Source organism: Falco biarmicus, chromosome 6 (assembly GCF_023638135.1).
Source record: "Falco biarmicus isolate bFalBia1 chromosome 6, bFalBia1.pri, whole genome shotgun sequence".
Lineage (NCBI taxonomy): Eukaryota > Metazoa > Chordata > Aves > Falconiformes > Falconidae > Falco > Falco biarmicus.
Window position 1 is genome coordinate 72,272,594 of NC_079293.1, and position 19,368 is coordinate 72,291,961.

At 39.1% G+C, this 19,368-nt stretch overlaps 1 protein-coding gene across 1 annotated transcript in view; it reads right to left on the reverse strand.

Moving 5' to 3' along the window:
• Positions 1-19,368, reverse strand: part of FZD3 (frizzled class receptor 3) — a 61,412-nt gene that overhangs the window by 31,012 nt on the left and 11,032 nt on the right. Inside the window, exon 3 of the mRNA XM_056344425.1 lies at positions 1,302-1,498. Coding sequence (XP_056200400.1) covers positions 1,302-1,498 — 197 coding nt within the window. The remainder of the gene's footprint in view (positions 1-1,301; positions 1,499-19,368) is intronic.

Sequence of the window (19,368 nt, forward strand, 5' to 3'; positions counted from 1 at the left end):
GTAAATGGAGACTATGTGCCCAGGGAAGCATGATTTTATACAGTATTTTAAAACTTTTCCCTAAGCAACTGTACTAGCTGCTATCAGACAGGATGGTGCACTGGTTAGACAAAAATCCAACCTACCACTGCTACTAGCTTCAATAAATTGAAATTATGATGAAGATATTTCTGTAATTAAATAAAACTCTGACTGGAGGCTAAGGACTGCTGGAGTACAGTCTAAAGTTTTGAAGGAGAGACTGGAGGGAGATTCCACGCCTAGCTATCCAGTTCCTTGTTTTGCTAGATGTTATCGCCTCAGCAAGTGCAGCATAAGCTAAGTATGGCTGTTCCTCTGCCACAGTTCATGTTCTGGCACAATGGCATTAACATAGCACCAGCAAAAGTTTCAGTAGTTTTAGCTCTGGCTTTGAAATTTTACTACCTGAGCCTTACTGACGAGATGGGAGGACCTAAAGGGCCCAGGCATCTGTTTGGTGCATGGAGTTATAGCCATCTTCGATGCAGGTTATCTGGACCTAAAAGCATCCTCTGACTTATTCTTTTGCTAAAAGTTTTGGTTTTCGTTCCCGCTAATCCAACTGTAAGACAGACTATTTCTTCCTGTTTCTTTTCCTGTATTTTATTAGCTGTGAAATCACTTAAAAAAAACAAAACACCAAAGCATAAAGATACTGTTTTCCATTTCATATATATTCTGTTTCATATAGATTGGAGCATCATCAAATACCTTATATAAAGTTACTTGTGTAATGTAAAGCTGAAAACATCTGTTTACACACAAGCTCAACAAGCATTAGATGCTCTGAAAACAGAGGTTTGAGATTTTATACACTCATCAAGACCAGCCAGCTCCCCCTTCAGAAAAGGGCCATTAATATCTAGCGTATGCAATTTTGCCCGACTCTCAGAGAAATTTATAACAGTATCACCTATTCAACTTTGGTATAGCAGACAAAACCAGGTCAGCATAAGTGACAAGGAAGAAGAAAAACAGGTGGGTATATTTATTCATTTAAGAATATGCACATGCTGTTTATAGTAACTGCCCACAGAAATTTTCAACTTTTCCTTTGGGCAGGTGATAGAAATATGAACTCAGTTTCCACCCCAGGAAACAAGCTGTTACACAAATGCAAGGGAAAATAAGGGCACTTGTAATGGAATACATTTAAAACATCTGTTTCAGATCATAAGACATCCTAGATCATACTAAAATTTTATCCTGGGATTTTAAAAAAAATAAAAAACCAAACCCAAAACAAAACAAAACAAAAAAACCCAACCAGATTTGCTCACCTGGTGCACTCCATATCCTCAGGCCAAGAGACCCCAAACATCTCCATGAGTTTGGAACACTCGCTGTATGCTCTTTGACAGAGTCTGCGACAGGGGAGAGTGACACGGCCGTACTCCATGCACACAGGAGCATAGAGGGCACACAGAAATGGTCGAAAATCTCTCGAGCATTCCAAATTCACCATTGGATGAAATGGCTAGAAAAGAAAAAGAAGAATTCAATAGCTACAAACAGCACATTTGCAGAACACTTCAGCACGGAAGCTACAATTTGTCTCATGATGTGTTAGGGCTTTCACGACCATAACCGCAAGCTTCTTTTTCTGAACTTTGTCTGCTGGAAGAAGTAATCATCATAACACAGCACTCAGGTATTTTAGGAAGACAGGCAATCAAGAAGCCTGGGGACAATGACAAAGATTCACAAGGGACATTTATGTACTCAATTTGCATGAAAATCAACGGGAATTAGACAGCTAAACACCTCTGAAGATTCAGGCTTAGCTTGACTCTCTCCCATAAGTCACACAAACTTGATTCCTTTTAGTGCTTGTGTAACTGACAGCCACACCATGAACTGCTAGCTGCTTATTTAGTAGGATAGTAAGAAAAACTTGCATTCAGTTGATGAGATTACAGTCTGAGGAATGTTAGATAATGCAAGATTCCTTGACAGCATAGAAATATAGCATACTGTGATCTTTCAAATATTGTTTTTGGATCATGACATAATAATTGTAAATAATCTATTTCTTGCATTTCTTCTGCAGGGCAGTGTTCTTCATAGCCTCCTATAAAATGTAAACACAGGACATTTTCCATTGCAGTCTTCCCACAGCATCTTGTCCAACCAAAGAGAACCTATCTGTTAAAATCTCAGTTCTACAGATATTCTCTGATGATAGAAGGAAAAGAGTCCCAACATGCATGCTATCATGGTTATATAAAATCTCATGCAAACATAGAACTTTCTAGCTTTCAGAATAGGGCTATAATCACAGTGAAATAACATTTCTTGACTAGCCATCAGAAAGCACTGTGAAATCGCAGCCTGAAAAAAATTAGTTGTCTTGTGCTACTGTGTTGCTTTATCACAGGTTTACCTAACAGTGATAGGAACTCTCCTCCTGGAAGCACTGAAAGAAAATGTATCACAAATACGAATGCTGAATTACTCTGCTACCTCCAGACCAGAGAAAGAGCAGTGACATTTTAGTATGCCACTTCCCCTTGATTATATTTCAAATCATAGCTTGAAGGGAAAAGGTGACAGCTGCTTGATCAACAGCAACGCTAACACAAGCTCTGTTCCAGATAATTTTTTATAAAAAGTCCATTTTCTTGATACCAAAGTTTCCTCTTCTCCACAGCCTAGCAGGATTATAAAGCAAGAAGTCTAGTGTTCAGAATTTGTGGTACAATAGCAGAAGCACAAACGCTGCTAGATGCACATGTATGTGTGTGTGTGTGTGTGTGTGTGTATATATATATATATAAACCCTGAATCTTATTATAACTGCAGCTGAAGACTAGGCTGTAGAAAGAGTATATTATTCAAACAGCAATTTCCTGAGAAGTATTTTAAACTGATTCAATATTTTTTTATTCCAAACTATAGAACAGAACAGACCCAACAACAAAAAATAGGTCATCTTCTGTGGCAATATAAAAGACAATTGCTAGAAATGAGGAGGAAAAGTTTCACATTTCAGTTCTTCCTTATCGCCTCCTTACTCCTCCTAATATTCCTATATGCCTCCTTTGCTGTAAAAGGTTAATTTTTGGACTACAAAACACAACCATGCTGTGATTTTACTGATTTTTTTAAAAAAACATCATCAGTATTTATCATGCTGATTAAATTCTCTTCAGTGTTATGCATTTTTGAAAATGTTGTCACTTGACAACAGAGCCATGCAATTTGGCAACACCTTGTATGAAGCGCAATATAAGCCTTCAGAACTATTAACAAGGAAAAAGACAGCAATAGTCAGAAAATATTTACATTTACAAGCTCATTGTTACTCAAGAAACACTTGCTATTTGGCAATATATGTTTTTATTTTTAAATAGTTATTGCCTATAACACAGTTAAAGCTATTTGTTTGACAACAAGGATCCAAGAAATGGATTCCAGGTAGTTATGATGCCTGACATGAACCAGAAAAGCTTAAGATAATAGTCTGCCTTTATTTGATGGAAAGAGAAAACAAAAGGAAAACTCCATTTTTACTTTGGGAAGTTTTTAACTTCCCTTCTTTTCAAAGAACCTTGAAAATAAGAAAATCAAGTTACATCTTTATGAAAAAGAGCTACTGACTTAATACCTGCCCCCCCCAAAGTCTTTCCTCCTGCCACTGCAGTTTTGCATGTGCCCATACCTAAATTACAAGTTCTCCTGACAAATGCTCTATTATGCTCCTTTGATACACCTTCCATTAAAAAAAATACTTCAGAAATGTCTCTTTTAATGAAGGTGAGGCAACAGGAAAAGATTTGTTTGTTTTTTGTTGATTTGCAGAAAGCTGTACCATTTAGGAAGATCCCAGACTATCTCAAGGTGCGCACCTAAGAAAACTGCAAATGGAGCTCCAGATCATAGCTACTGCAAAGCAAAGGAAATGTAGTAAAGCAAGTTGAAGGGAACAGAAAGGTACCAGTACTTCCTTGTATCCTGTTGATCCTGCTATGGGCAGGTGGCTGTTGTAATGGCTTTCAGCCAACTCCAAAGGAAACCGCCAATGGTGTCCAAGGGGATATTGGAACCGAGACAGGAAACCTCCAAAAATGGGGATGCAGATGGCACTCTTTGGCAATGGCTCCAGGGTCTGAAAGAGCACTCTCAGTAAGTGCAGTGCATTCCCTGGCCCTCCCCTTCAGCAGCTTGAGGGCTAAGTTACAGGGTGCTCAAACAGGCAGGGAGACAGCTGCCTAAACACCAGCCTCTCCTTCTGTCTAAGATACCATTTATTTTCTAAGACATCCACATGGGCCTGGACAATCAGGGACAAGATCTGTCCTCTCAGGGGCCTGACAGATATGATGCAGGGTCTACAGAGAGACCCTTTTGGCATGGCAGCTGGAGGGAAGATGCTGAAACATTTGATGCAACACTAGTGTAACTGAATCTTCCCTGACAAAGTCCCCTGGAGCAGACATTAGATGGACTTATGGTTCGTTCTTTAGAGCTGCAGAAAACTAGTCTGATTTTCAGCATGGCCTCAGCATACTCCTGAGGACACAGTACAGATATACTCAACCACAACAACACTGAAGAAATACACTTAAGCAGGGGTAATTTAATAGGACTGTTCCCCTAGTGCTGGCTGTTCTGTTTCTCAGCAACTCCAGGCCTCTCTCACATCATTCTGTCTCAAAATAGCAACTGCAGGCAGACAAAAACTCTCTTATGAATTATATCAAATCAGTTTATTTTAAAATCATGAAGAGGCTAAGCTTAACAGAAGCAAACACCCTACAACCACTCCTGGCAATGCAGAAAAAGAGACTTATTTGCTTTTAACCAGTAACAGCAGCATTTGTGCCTGTAAGCAGCTCAGTCTGTAACCACCCTATCTCTAAAATTATCTCACCCCGTTCCAGCTCCTCAGATGAAAAGTCACTTCCACCTACTGATTATGTTGTTCACTATTAAAAATAAAGCCAGAGAGATTAAAAGACTTTTTTTTATGCTCTTGCCCAAGGACACTGTGCAAGTTATGACATTTAGCCCTACTCCACTGGTGCCGAACAAAAGGCTCTCTGTTTCAGTGGGACGTGCTGTTGAAGAATGCCTGTTGAACAACTTGACATACAGAGGAAAAAGGAAGAGGACAAGGACAAGAGAAGATGTGATAGCCAAACTGATTTCAATAATTCAGGCCATGTCCTGGGAAATCCAAGAAAGGGAAGAGATAAGTGTTTAAGAAGAGATAAACACTTCTTCACTCCTGAAGGTACTTAAGTATTTAAAATATGCCAGATCACATAACTGTGTAACATATCTACAGCTGTACACCCACTGGTCCTTCCACCTCTGAGAACAATCGTTACAACCATGTAAATTCTTTCAAACCCAGTGACAGCAGCAGTATTATGAACTCGGCTTTTTTTCAGGCTGAGTCAGAACACCCTCATCCCTCCTTTGCTTTGCCATGCAGGCGATGTGTATCAAATAACATGCCACCATCAGGTATCACCGCTTTCCTCAGAGCAGTCCAACTTACAGTACAACCTTACTCATCTCTCTTTCCCTCTTCCCCAGAACTTACTTTGCTGGTAGCAAAGTTGCTTTAAGAAATTTCCCAATTCCCAGCAGTGTGGCCCCAACTCCTTCCCTCCCTACAATTCTGATCGGCTGAAAATGTTTTAATGGCCATACCCTAACAGAGAGTAGAAATTTTCTGTTTGCCTTTGTTTTATTTCAGGTTTTGTGTTGGGTTTTTTTTGTTGTTGTTGTTTTGGTTTGGGTTTTTTTTTTTCCTTCAGGAGGGGATGAAAGACAAAGGACAGCCAAAATAATATGTGGAGATATTTTCCCCCAAAATATTTTTTAAACAAATTCTTGCTTTTGGTTACAAAGCAAGAGCAGTAACTAACTATAAATACACCATGGAACTGTGTTACAGTTTCAGACTTCTCATATTACTGAGAAATAATAAACCAAATTCTACCTTTTATTTTACACATCGGTAGTTATTTAGCTGGCTGTTACTTGGGAAGTGACATTATTGCAAGATGAAATGAAACTACTTTGGTGATCTTTCACTATTCTGTTTGTTCATATATTCCTTTCTTTTAACAGCAAACTAAACAGGAAGCATTCCCATAAACTCACAGACAGAAGGAGGGAAGTTTTGTTCCCTCAGGCTCATGGGAAAAGAGTGATGCCGTGACTATCAATTACTGTTGCAACTCTCTGGTAGAAGCAATTGCCTCAGGGCACATCCTGTCTCAGGCCTGTCATATGACGTGCTCTTTCTGTCCTGTGTTGCCCTATGTTTGAATTTAGCTTGCTATTCATTAGGAAAAAATCGTGAATGGTATCTCAAAGTGCATGGACAATAATGCTTTCCAGGCTACCTCCCGAGAAGAATCACAGAAGCTACAGTTAGATTTAACTCATTCAGACAACTGCTAGTTAGACTGAACATGTTACTGCCTCCTGCTTTTAATAACTACACGTCTTCTCCAGTTGAAAGGCTCTCACAGCTCTGACAGTTCATGTGAATGCTCTCTCTGGAGATTGTTACAAGCAGTATTCGTTTTCTTGAGACAGTAGAAATCTGTTCTCCAATGGCTCTGACCTGCACACTCCTCTGAAGCTTGCTAGGCTTGCTGAAGCCTATAGCCCACAGTCATGCTGGTACACACACTTAACCTGCAAATATTTCTTGTAAGATAATATCCTGCACTGAACAACTCCTGTAGCACTTCAGCTGTTGATGCTAACTTCAAATGAGGCTGTACTTAAGAGCCCTGCCTTCACCTAACTGGTGTTTCCTAAAGATTAAGGAGTGCTCACAGAGGCACAGCAGAGCTGGAGATTTGCAAAAATCAGCGAGTGATCTGGGGCACTAACTTGTTCAAAAAACCGTAGCCAGATCTAACAGAAAGCTACTTCCTTTCCACTCAGTTTAGCCTTGAGCTACATAGCGCCACGTAGCCAGAAACATGCGGTCAGGTGTGTAAAAGTCTATTTCTTTTGGAATCAATAGAAATGCAGCTTTATTGCACAGACACTTCATCCCATTTTCAAAAGCCAACAGGCTAATTTGCCCAAGCCTGCTTTTAATGCACAGTTCTAAGACAAATTTAGTGTAGAATAGTTAGCATAATGTACATTCAAAGCTTGCCTCACCATTAACTTCCTTGTCTAGAGAAACTTAGGTATACTTTTTTTTGGTAATTATTCCTAGCTTTGCACAGTGATGCATGTATGAAAAAGCCAAATGGGGTCATAATTGTAGCTGTCTGTTAAGCTTTCCTCTTCAGCATGGAAAAAGCTCTTCTCATATTATCTATATGAACTCTTATGAACCACATAACCCACTGCCTTCCAATATCCTGTGTCTCATAATTTGATGTTAGCTGGAAAAATTATGGTTGCAATGAGGATTAGATTGACACTGCACTACTTTAGGGACTGGGAAGTAAAAAAATTAGGATTGTTTTACCTTAGTACTAAAAATATATGTCCACATTTCAATAGCTATTAAGTCACTCCAACCAAAAAAATGTCAAGTAATTAGTATGGTTTAAAATTATTTTTTCTCATGCTATAGGTTGAACCAGACAATCACCCTGTTACTCACTTTAAAACCTAAGACCAGTTATTTTACTTGCCTTACTTGTGAAAGGGTAGCAATCATGCAAACCATCCTAAGCTTTCTGGTCTGTAAAGAGACAGCCGAGGTTAATTTCTCAACTGCAGAAAAAAACCAGGTAAAATAAAGATGAAAGTAGTCAAAAGACAGCAAATGACGTTAATCTCTGTCTATACGACTAAAAAACAGCCATCTGCTCTTGTTCTTTAAAAAAGTCTACTGCTTGATTTTAAATTCTGAAGTTCCTTTGGAAGACATTGAAAAGATGGCATCCATCTGTCAATTTGCACTTTTCCTAAATGTGATCTTCATGTTTAGGAACCGATGAATGCAGATGGGTGGTCCTGGTAACAATTTCCATTTGCAAGAAGTGTTAGTTTTTATAAGACAGCTGAGACTGCTTGGACTTCCTCCTTCCTCTCCATATGCCTGCTGTGATGGGCTTGGGAGGATTCCAAAGTATTACAGAGAAATAAATATATAGTCCTCTGGACTATATTTTAGATACTATTAAGTTAAGACACTAAAAAACACACTTGCCTGGACAAGAGACTATTGGGCAGGAGCTGTAAGTCTTGACAAACTAGTATTTTTCATTTAAATGACACCTTTCCATCTCCTGTGGTTGCAAAGACAACCTTCCAAGTATATACTGAGTGTAATCCCTGCTTTGATGCCACAAAAATGCTCCAGTGCCACTGTCACTGTAGGAAGGAGAAAGATAACCCTTACAAGAAGTGGAACATTAGTGATAACAACCTTTTCTTTCCCTCAACTCTGCCACTGCAGACTGATCTGCATGTCAGGGACTCATGGACTATTTCTGCCAACTCAAGGGAGGTCTGTCTCCTTGAAGGATAACAGGAGTCAAGAGTATAAACAATTCACTGTTGGCATGGTGCTCAAAACTTTATCTTGCTGAGTGAATAAGGAAAAGCATTTGCTAGGAAAATTTGTTAGAAGACCTGACACTAACTTGAGAGCACACAACGGAGTCAATAGCCAGATCAAGTTCTTCAGCACTCACAAAAAAGGGAATTTCTAAAAATCAGAAACGTGAGGGAAAATACAGATAACTTTATAGCTGAATACACAGCTGAATATACAACTGAATAGCAGAGATTCAAAAATCACCAGATATGCTTCATGTTTTCAGTTTTACTGCCATCAATATACAGAATAACAGTGTCTGCCAGATAATAAACAACATTCATACCCTGCAGAATAAAATTAGACAAGTTGGATTTCTGAAATACCATGAAAGCAACACTGAATACGCCTATTTGTCCTGGTTTAACTCTGGCTGGCAGGGCCCAAGAAGCTGAAAAGTCCTTGACTTAGTATAAACATCACCCAGCAACAACTACAAAAATCAGTGTCCTATCAACATTTTTCTCACACCAAATCCAGAACACATCACTGCACCAGCTACTAAGATGAAAATTAACTCTATCCCAGCTGAAACCAGGACACTATTGAAGATTATTTTATTTCTCAAAGGCTTGATGACTTCTACTGTTTCATGTGTGACTTCATTAACTGTGGGTTGTTTTTTTTACACAGATGACATATCAGAATATCCAAGAGAGCTTAATATTACAAGCCAATGCAGACTACATGAATCTCTATGTTTTCCACTGGGATGAGGATGCAAGGTGGCTTCTGTTTTCTGAATTCTGACATTCAAGCCAAAGTGCTTCTTGACAGAGTACCCATGGGAATCTACAGTATGCTGACTTGCTTAAAAGTAAATGTGAACTGTACAGTTGTCATCATCATCCTCCTATATGGCTGTGAATTCAGGACAAACTACAGTTGTCATCTAACACACTTCAGGGTGTAGCTTCACAACGGCTGGAAGTTTATTGACCCATGCCCTGTCCCCTGCCACCAACCTCCATTGCACATACTTGGGTTTAAGATTGATTTAAACTGTCCATAACACTAACTGCAAAGCCAGACATGCTGTATTTGGACCATTAGTAGTCTAAAAAAGTCAGGATAACATCTCGAATGCTGAGACCTTTAAGTGTTAGTTTCTAAATATTGTTCCTATATAATACACCTAGGCTGATCAATTCACTTTTTTCCTAGGCTTAGTTTTTTCACTGGTTTAGCTCCTTCATGACAATAGGTTTGGGCAAACTCTGGTGCCAATGCAAGAGGTGCAAAAGAGACATGTTACTGGAGGATGAAGAACTGGGCACAGCTAAGCTGACCTTACAGCTAGTCAATATGAACCTTAAGCCATGCTGCTCAGGACATCTGGTGTGTTCATAACCATTGAAAATAGAGTTCAACTGTCCTGGACCAAGCCAGACCCAGAAAACATTACAAGGATATGTTTAAGGTCAACCCTTGAGTTTTATAGCATTAGCTCTGCAACACAGAAGACATAGACTTCTTGCTATGGCAGAGAACAGGCGATGATGTTGTTAAAACCCAGGAACATAACCTTTTGCAGACAGAAGTCTGCAAGAGAAAAAACACAGTAAATAAATTTAGAAAGCTCTATTTGCTACTACCTTGGCAGTCATTCTGCTGTAAAAATTCTCTCACTAGCCAAAATACCTGGTTTCATATATGGGAATACAATGGCCGATTCAGTTATTGCAATAAACTTACTTTGAGAAAGTGATCTCAAAAGAATGAATTACCATTCAAAACTCTCATGTCTTACCTGGGCTACATTGGGATCAACATCTCCTTGGGCATAGGTTAACTGACTTAATTTTGCTCCTGTGAAAACCCATAATGAATCTAAACTAAGTACTTCAGGGAACAATCTTGCAATATCCGCTAAGACTGTTGCTTTATAATGTTATTATCATATTAAAAACCCCAAACCAGTTGTGCCAAATGATTTTACAGATGGGTTTAGTTACATATTGAAACTTTTCTTGACTCTGTCCAGTATTCACAGCCCAAATTGAAAATCAAAAGAAATAGGTAATACAACAATGCTCTAACAATGAAAAAGTCAGGGGTTTTGTTATATATGGCTTGGAAAGAACAGGACATGACACTGCTCCAATACAACTATGCACATAAAGAATATGATGCAAACTTAAGGAAGAACATGATCTGTTGGATTAATGCTATAAAAATTATTCTGTATGGCAAACAAAACACAGCTATAAAACGAATGCTAGTGTTTTAACAGCTGTGTCTTAATCTAACGTTACAAACCATCTGTTATATCTACATACCAGCAAAAACACATACACACACACACAGAGACATACACACACACACATGTCAACAGTTGGATATGAGAGATTTGCATCTTCAGGCCTCAAACTTAAGGATATTTCACAGGACAATATTTAAAAAATATTGTCTACTGGCTTGACAACTATTTATTGTCTTTCCCTCATGCTTAATTTCCAGGAAGGCTACACTATCAGTCTAGTATACTAAGCCGTCTTTTGGTATAGTTAATTCTAAAAATTAGTAGGCTGTTTTAGATGCATAAATAATGCGGGATGGGTTCCTGGATGTATGGTCTGTACTCTACAAACTCTGCAGTGCTGCTGTCCCCTATATGCATTTACTAGAGTAGGATCCAATCCAAATCAAGCTGCACTGTCTCTAAATCTCAGTTCATCAGCACCTTCCACTTCATTTTAGAGGTACTCTCAGGCAGCAATACAGATATAAGTTAAGACTGAGAAAATCACAACTTATTCCAACATACTAAATGAAAATTTGTTTCTGCTCAAAAAAGAAGCTTTAAGATATTTAGTTGGTGACTTCAATTTTTAACCATTTTTAAACCATGAACCATTTTTAAAAAGCATGTCTGAACACAGCAGCTGTAAATTAAAATTTAAGATTCACCAGGGGATACCATCCCTCCCATTCAGTGCCAAGTTAATGGGGTCACAGATGAACGCTACAGGGGAGGATAGGGAAAAAGAATTAAAATTAATTGCAATTGTGCAACACTTTTCCACTGGACAGAAAGCTGCTACTTGCCTCACAGGTGTCTGAATGACCAGTACTGAAAGCCTTACCAAACTATCAAATCAAGAATAAAAATCAAGCTCCCAAAGCTGATTTTTCTTCCCTATAGTTAATAATTTACCAGATAAATATTTGACAGGAATTCCCACAGTGCCTTGACTTATCTGTTTCTGCAGCACCCTAAAAGCACGCTTGCTTCTCTCAAAATAGTTAAAATAACATTTTGCCCTCGGAAGTCCAGAAGTTTCTCCCTGTTGAGGAGAGGAGTCTGTGCCTAGCTCTCTTCTGTATCACTAACAGTTTTGGAGAAAATTGCTCCCACAGTGTATCTTGCATGTCTTTGTAACACCCTAGACAAGTAGGACAAGACCTAACACAACAACAGGATTAGCAAGACAGTGACAGGAGAGAGGGGACACAGATGGAAGGAAACAAGGGAAGACAAAAGATTAAGAAACTACTCTGCGAGGCCCCTAGGAAGGATGGATGATAGACCCAAATTCTTTTCCAGTTAAATAGAATAAAGAGAAGCAAACATCTATGGGTGCTGTGGGAGAAGTACCTCTTCAAAACATGTCTCAAAGAGTAAGTGACATTCACAAGCATTGTAAACTTACTCCATGTGTCAGGTTCTGTATGGAATACACTGCAGGGGTGTTTGCAACGCAGGAATTGACACAGAATGGAATTGGTGGGATCAAACTATAAAAGAGCAGGGCTGGTAAAAAAGACTGCATTAAATTGCTTGGAGATGTAAGCATTTGAGGGTGCTGCAAGAGACAGGAGGGGGTAAGTGTGTTTTCCCATTGATTGCCCCTTTGAACAATTGTCCAACACTGCAAAATCCCTTTATATATATATATCTCTGTGTGTCTAAAAGGACAGAAAATGCCATTGAGCAAATAACAGGTGTGGGGCTATAAGGTAGGGAAGGCGCAAAGAGCTGGAAGCCTGCTGTGATAAGCCCCGTTTGGTTAGCCGCAGCAGGGCTCATCGGGCAGACCACAGAAGACCAGTCAGAGGGCATTTCTGTTCTGAAGAACCATAGGAAGTTCTTACAGCAAAGCTGGCTGTCTGCTCCCTTTGTCTCTTAAACCTTAAAAGCAGCAGGATGGGGACGGGATAGTGGATAGGAGTGTACGTACGTGCATTTGTCAATGTTTCACGAAGAGTCCTGCTCAATAGCTCTTTGCTGATTTCACTCATACTTGGCTCCCACCTCACAGATGAGGACTAACACTCAGAGATCAAAAACATGTCCTTTAATCCATCACACTGGCTCCTCTCTGATGGGTATAACAGGTTATGTCAGAGGAATCGGCTGCCACTGTAGGAGAAGTGCAAGCCACAGATCTTTGACAGTCCTGGCTTCAATTCAACGCCCCTTTCTTGCGTCCCCTCTGTGACCCTGGCTACTAATAGCAACTAGTACAAAGTGGGAGGGGAACCAAAGCCTAAATTTTAAAAGCCTGGAGGCTTAGTATTTCCAGACAAAAGCAACTGCCTCCCATTGTGTCAGAAAAAAAGTAACTGATGGATCTGAAGAATTATGTTGCCTTTTTGTGATACCACTTAATTAAGCTTATTCTGAGTAACAGGAATAATTTGCCTGTAGCTGCAAAGTAAGACTAAGGAAAATGCATATGATTCAGGGTCTGAGATTTTTCAGTATTTTAGTCACCAGACACTGTAAAACTGCAGCTGGAGAACAAATTTTCAAATCAGACCACTGAAACGGTATTTCTTCTACATGAAGTAAAGACTATTTTTCTGTAAGAACTAGACAGCTTATTTGTCATTCAAAAAGCTACAGAGGAAAATCTGAAGACAAAGTAACTTCACTTTAACTTCTTTAACAAATTTCTATAGAACTTTATTTAACACATTTGTAAAATATACAGATAAAATGTCCCAAAAGGCACTTACTATCATGTGACACACATTTTTGTTTTCTTGACTTTTTTTCTTTACTATTGACAGTAAGCATCAAAACTGAAATCCAAGGTCAAACTTTGTTACTGTATTCTTCTCTGCAGTTACATTTCCATATTGTCCCTACCCAGATCAGGCCACAATATTAAAAACGTACAATAAGAAACCAGAAGGAATACTCATGAGCAGGGATTCAGCTAATGGATCTGCTGATTCTGAACAGCATATATTCATCCACTCCTCCACAGAAAACAGATGCACAGATGTTAGGTAATTGACAGTATGATTGAGTCATTATGAAGGGAGAAAATGTAATACGTGTAAGTTTTCAGAAAAAAATATTAAAAACATGAATGATGCTTTTGGTTCTGTCAGGAAAAAAACCCTAAATGAATGGCTGAACAGAATTATCTCAATGAATTTAAAAAGAAAGATGTTTCTCCTTGCTCAGTGCCACAAACATGACAACTTTTGTTCTACAAATCAAGAAACAGGGAACATAAACAAGTTTACAAATTGAAAGCAACTTTTAAAAGATAAACTTCAGGTTTCTACAACACACAAAAATGAACTACAAGGAGCCTTCCTTCCTTGTTCAAATTCAAATTAGCGACCCCTTTGTGCTTCTGTTCTCTCCTTTTCTCTTTTCAAATTTCCTTCCTCGTTTCCATGGGAACCCCCTCGCTGACAAGCCTCCGAGCAGAGCAGGAGGCCAAGCTTAGCAAGGGGTGTGAAAAGGGGAGAGAGTCAAAGGGCAGAATTTGGCTCCGGAGAATCAAGATGCCAACCTTTGTCACCCCACAAAGAGGGGGTAACCATAGGAACTAACTCTGCGGGACAAGGGCAGGGAGGAGGAGGGAGTATCATGGTCAAATTCACAAGATGGGAAACGAAACGGGAAAGGCATCGTTAAAAGCGCAATGCTAGAAACAACAGTTTAAAAAAAAAAATCTTACAAATAAAAAAAAAACCCAAAACAACCAAAAAACTTTAAGGACCGAGTATCCAACTTCATGCCAGTAACTCCACATAATTGCATCAAATTAATTCATATGAGACCACGGAGAAAACAGGGCAGATCCGATTCTCAAATTCGACATGAGTATTTAATGTTCTGAAAAATTGCTGGATACTCCCCTTGACTTTGGTGGGCTCTGACAATGTTTTTGAAACAACACAGCATCCGGACGATCGCTACTGAGCTATAGCGTCAAACGTCCGCAGCCATTGCACTAACAGTTCTGCAGACTATGGAAGATGGTCTAGCTGCTGCTGCAGGAGCAATCTGACAGACCAGATTTACATACAGTATATTAACATGGTATCGTATTCAGATACTACATAAAAATATAAATATGGTATACTTTTATTCTTGTACCTTGTAAAAGAGACAGCAGGTGGATGAGGCATGAAACAGCTCTATAAAATCACAAATGATACATAAAGGAAAAATATGGTCCAATCATTCACTGTAGCTTCAGCACAAAAACTAGAGAACATAAAAACAGCAGGCGGTTTGTTTGAAGAGGAGAAAACAAGAACAGCGGCAAATTCTTCATACAATGTTTTTAATTTATGTAACTATTTGCCACTGATTTGTGTGGATGCTAAAAGACTGTATGAGTTCAGGAAGAAAACGGATAAATTTGTGGAAGAATACACCAAAGGTTACTAATGCAAGACATCATTTCGAAGCCACAAAATGCTGCACAAGGAAGAACAGCCTGAGTAACATATGTTACGTACCTGACCTGCCTCGCACAGCACCCACTGTGGGCCACCGTCAGGTGAGCGAGTACCCAGCTAAACAAATCTCTGGGCTGACTTCGTACCACTGTTCTCAGGTTCTTACATTTACCCACCTCCTCCCCAGTTTCATTTCTACTAGCCTAGCTCCCACACCAAATATTTTCTTTAAAAGTGCATTTTATTAAAACATTACTGTTTTGCAGGTCCAAAGTGTTGCAAGATTGAATAATGCACTCTGTTCAAGAGTACTGCTTTCCTCAACCATTAGGGATATTTTGCAGCCCACAGGCTGCTTATCTTCAGTGCCATTTTGGAGCTAGATGGAGCACAAACACTGGCTCAGTTTGCTTCAGAAAGGTGCAAAACCCTCATGCATGTGCATCTCTTAATGACCAGGACACAAAATAGGGAGTAAAGTGGTAGTGCACAAATGAAGCACATGTGAATTTAAGATTTGTCCTTTGAATGTTAAAGATATGTTTTGGTGAATTCTTCTTCTTCTCATACCACAGAACGCAATCGCATTGGAGCCACGCAGAAGAGCCCATTGATATAAAAATGATTCAAATCCACAAAAGCCATCCTAACTTTCCCTAAAATCACCACAAATGTCTCCCAAAACAAGAAAAAAAAAGCAGCCATACCAGCAAGACAAATGGTAAAATTTATGACAACTGCTCTTTAGTGCTGAAGTTGTTGCTTCATTACCTATTCTGTTGTCTTGTCAGTCTATTGTGGCTTTCTTTTTGAATCTGACTATCCTATAGTTGGAACTATCTTCACACACTGGAGAAAGCAAGGCAAAACCCACCGCTTCCAAGTGACCAGCAAAATAAAAAGTACATCCTACCCAAGCCACACAGCTTTGAAGTAGTCCACCATTATTTAAATCACTGCCAACTTTTTACATGAAAAACATGTTGTGAAAGAATGGCAAGATGAAAGAACAGAAAACTAAAAAGCTTCCAATCTATTATGTCAGCTCACAAGTTATAACTGAGATCTCTAAATAATCTTTGTATCAGAAGACTGTAAAGGAGGAAGAGAAAGGTCTTGCTAGAAACTTGGACTGAACAGAAGCACTGACTCAATTCTATGGCGGACATGCAAGATCTCTGCCTTAGAAGAGACAGAATGGAATGTGGGTAGGTGCAGAATACAAGGTAGCTATTTCAGCACTAATATAGCAGAACTATATCCTCCAAGTTACACACACTACTAGATATAAGGCTAAGCCTAGTCACTGTAACAAATACTAACCTGTACTACTACAGCATACGATATACAACATGAACATGTTTTTTGTCCCACAGCAGCTGTGTCTAAGAGAATCAACTAGCTGATTTTGACGTTGGTAGAGAAAAAACAAACAAACATAGGAACAAATGCCTGTATGCTTATGGTAGGTAAGAAGAATGGTAAATGGTAAGACCAACATTCCCTTAATGCTCCGGCACAGCATTCTTTTGCTTCTGAGTTTACATTTGCAGATATAAAACTACAACTGAACATACAGTACATTGTCATTTAACGGTTCAAAATAAATTCATGTGTGTTCCACCTTCCCTAATAATTCCTCTTTAAGCCTCCACCAGATGCTACAGAATTAGCCACAATGCAGAGCCATCTGCCTTCATGACCCTGAAAACAAGCCCACTGTGAATACATGTTGATTAAGATGTAGATCATTTACTTTAAACTGAATCATTACTTAAAAGTAATGTTTTTTTCATATGCTTGCAGCAAACTATTCAGGCTAAACTTCGTTTCCATATTTCCAGTTGAATCATCATTAAGAATTAATCTTTCATTCAGGAAAACGCAAACATGGTGACAGAGTTCATCTTCAATGTGCAAGCAGTAGCTTATCAATTTAACAAAGCCCACACCCAAACCCTACTTCTCTTCATGTTCAAGAAACAGCTTCCTCAGAAGCCTCATTTTACAAAATGGTCAGATCACACTAATTTTTGTATGGATCTACTTGGGGATGTAACAGCTGTAGTTCTTTCCAAATTGTTCTTACCCACTCAGGATTTCACCTTTGCACAACACTCATGCCCTGCACAGATCAAGATTGAAACCACAAGCTGATATATTTCATACAGACAAGCCTCAGATATTCCCAAAGCAAGGATTTCTCAGCACTACATTATTAGGTGCTCCTTTGCTCTGCCTGTACTCTGCTAAACCATCTTTGTAATTCTAGCTTTGAGACATTCTGGTGTAACAATAAAACGATCTAAAATCTTTATGTGGCTATTTCCAAGGTAAAAATTCAGAATGGGAATAAGAGAATATAAAGTTAATGAAAGAGTAGGCTTTAATCAGCTGGTGCACTGCTTGCGTTATGATCATGTACAGTTCCATTGTTCTGCAGGCATCAATCTTACACACTAAAGAGAAAATTAATCCTTAATGCAAATTAGTGTCTAAGATTAGGGTGCTTACAAAACACCAGCTGATTAAAACCTACTTTTCCATTAGCTTTATATTCTTACAATTCTATGATGCAGAACTGAAGAATGTGGCAAGCCAAGGAAAAGTGCTGGGATTTAGGAGGTATAGTGCATGGGCAAGGCAAAAGAAGATGGGGGGCAGAAAGGAGTAAAGATGGAATGAAAGGGGGAAGAAATTAAGGATTTTCCACCCTACATTCTCCTCATCCTTGCTGCTCAGCAGGAAACAAAGAAAGAAAGGTGCTTCCCATTTGTATCCAAAAAAACTCACTCAGAAACAGGAAGAGGAATGGGGCAGTACTATCTCCCAGCTCCAGGGAAGGTAGGAATCACAATCATACAAACCAGGATCGCTGAATTTTGCACACTTTGTCCTGGCCCTTATGCAAGTCAAGAACTGAGAGACACTATTCCATGTTGAGTCCACACCCTGATTACCTGAAACCTGTAGTAATATACGCCTGATAGAAAAGCTGTTTGAGAAACACCAATAAAATAAGCCACTTAAAACTTGACCTACCTATACTGGAAAAATGCCTGACTCTTACCACAGATGCCAAGACCAAGCTGGGAATAAATATAGCTATATCTTCTGTTGATGCCATTTTAAAGCATACTCCAGTTCTTTTCTGCTTAAAAAAGATCCAAAAAATGAACTAAGACTCCAAAGATCACTGCTGGGAAGAGAAAAAAATTATATTGCCACAAAAAAGAAACTGTGCTATACACACAGAAATATACTTAACAAAGGTATGCAAATGGCATGAAAATCTTATGGCATGCTGCTCTGCAGCAGGTCAATGGCATTATCCTCTGCAGGAACCAGTATGAGTAAGAAAACACTACATTTGAAATAGGGTGTAAAAAATCAGGTGTCTACACATCTGTAGTTACATATTCTGTGACAAAGTCCATTAACAATTCACTAGCCCTGCTTCTAAATATTCAAAACTCCTTGACTAGATAGTTTATTCAGATTAATCCAATGATTCCCAGCTGGTGAACCCTGCCACACTGATGGAGTAGGAGCATATGACTCAACATTACTAACATTACTCCTCTCCCCTTCCAGCTACCTCCCTCACACTGCAAAAAACAAATCAATTCCAGGATAACATTATTTCCCTATTTCCCCCTTGCATCTCCCACCTACACACTAGCTACGGTGCATCTGTAAGTCCATACTGCTGCTCTTTTTTGATATGCAAAATGGGAATGGAAGTTGTGAGAGAGTGCAAAGCATAGCATTTTATCTCCTCTGCCCATATGGTGACTGTATCATCTCATTTCTGGAGCGTTTGACCTCCAGTATAATCCCAAAGGACAACACTTCTGCATTCACCCTGAGAGGCCCATTTAGCTCTCAACTATGTCTGGTTCCTGTCCTTTAAAGCCTCTTTGATCCCTAGCATCATTTGTGAGGTCCCACAAAAATCTGGGTAAGAAGAAAGTGCTGGCAGTATATTTAACTGCAAAAAAGGCTGATGATCATTATATTAAATGACTTCATTTCATCAGTGACAAAAGCTTTAACAGCATGCTCCCAGGCTCCAGAGTTACATGTTCTCTGATAAAAATATTTGTCTACAAAAATTGCATTAAGGCAGATAAAAAACACTGCTTGCTAGTCTTTCA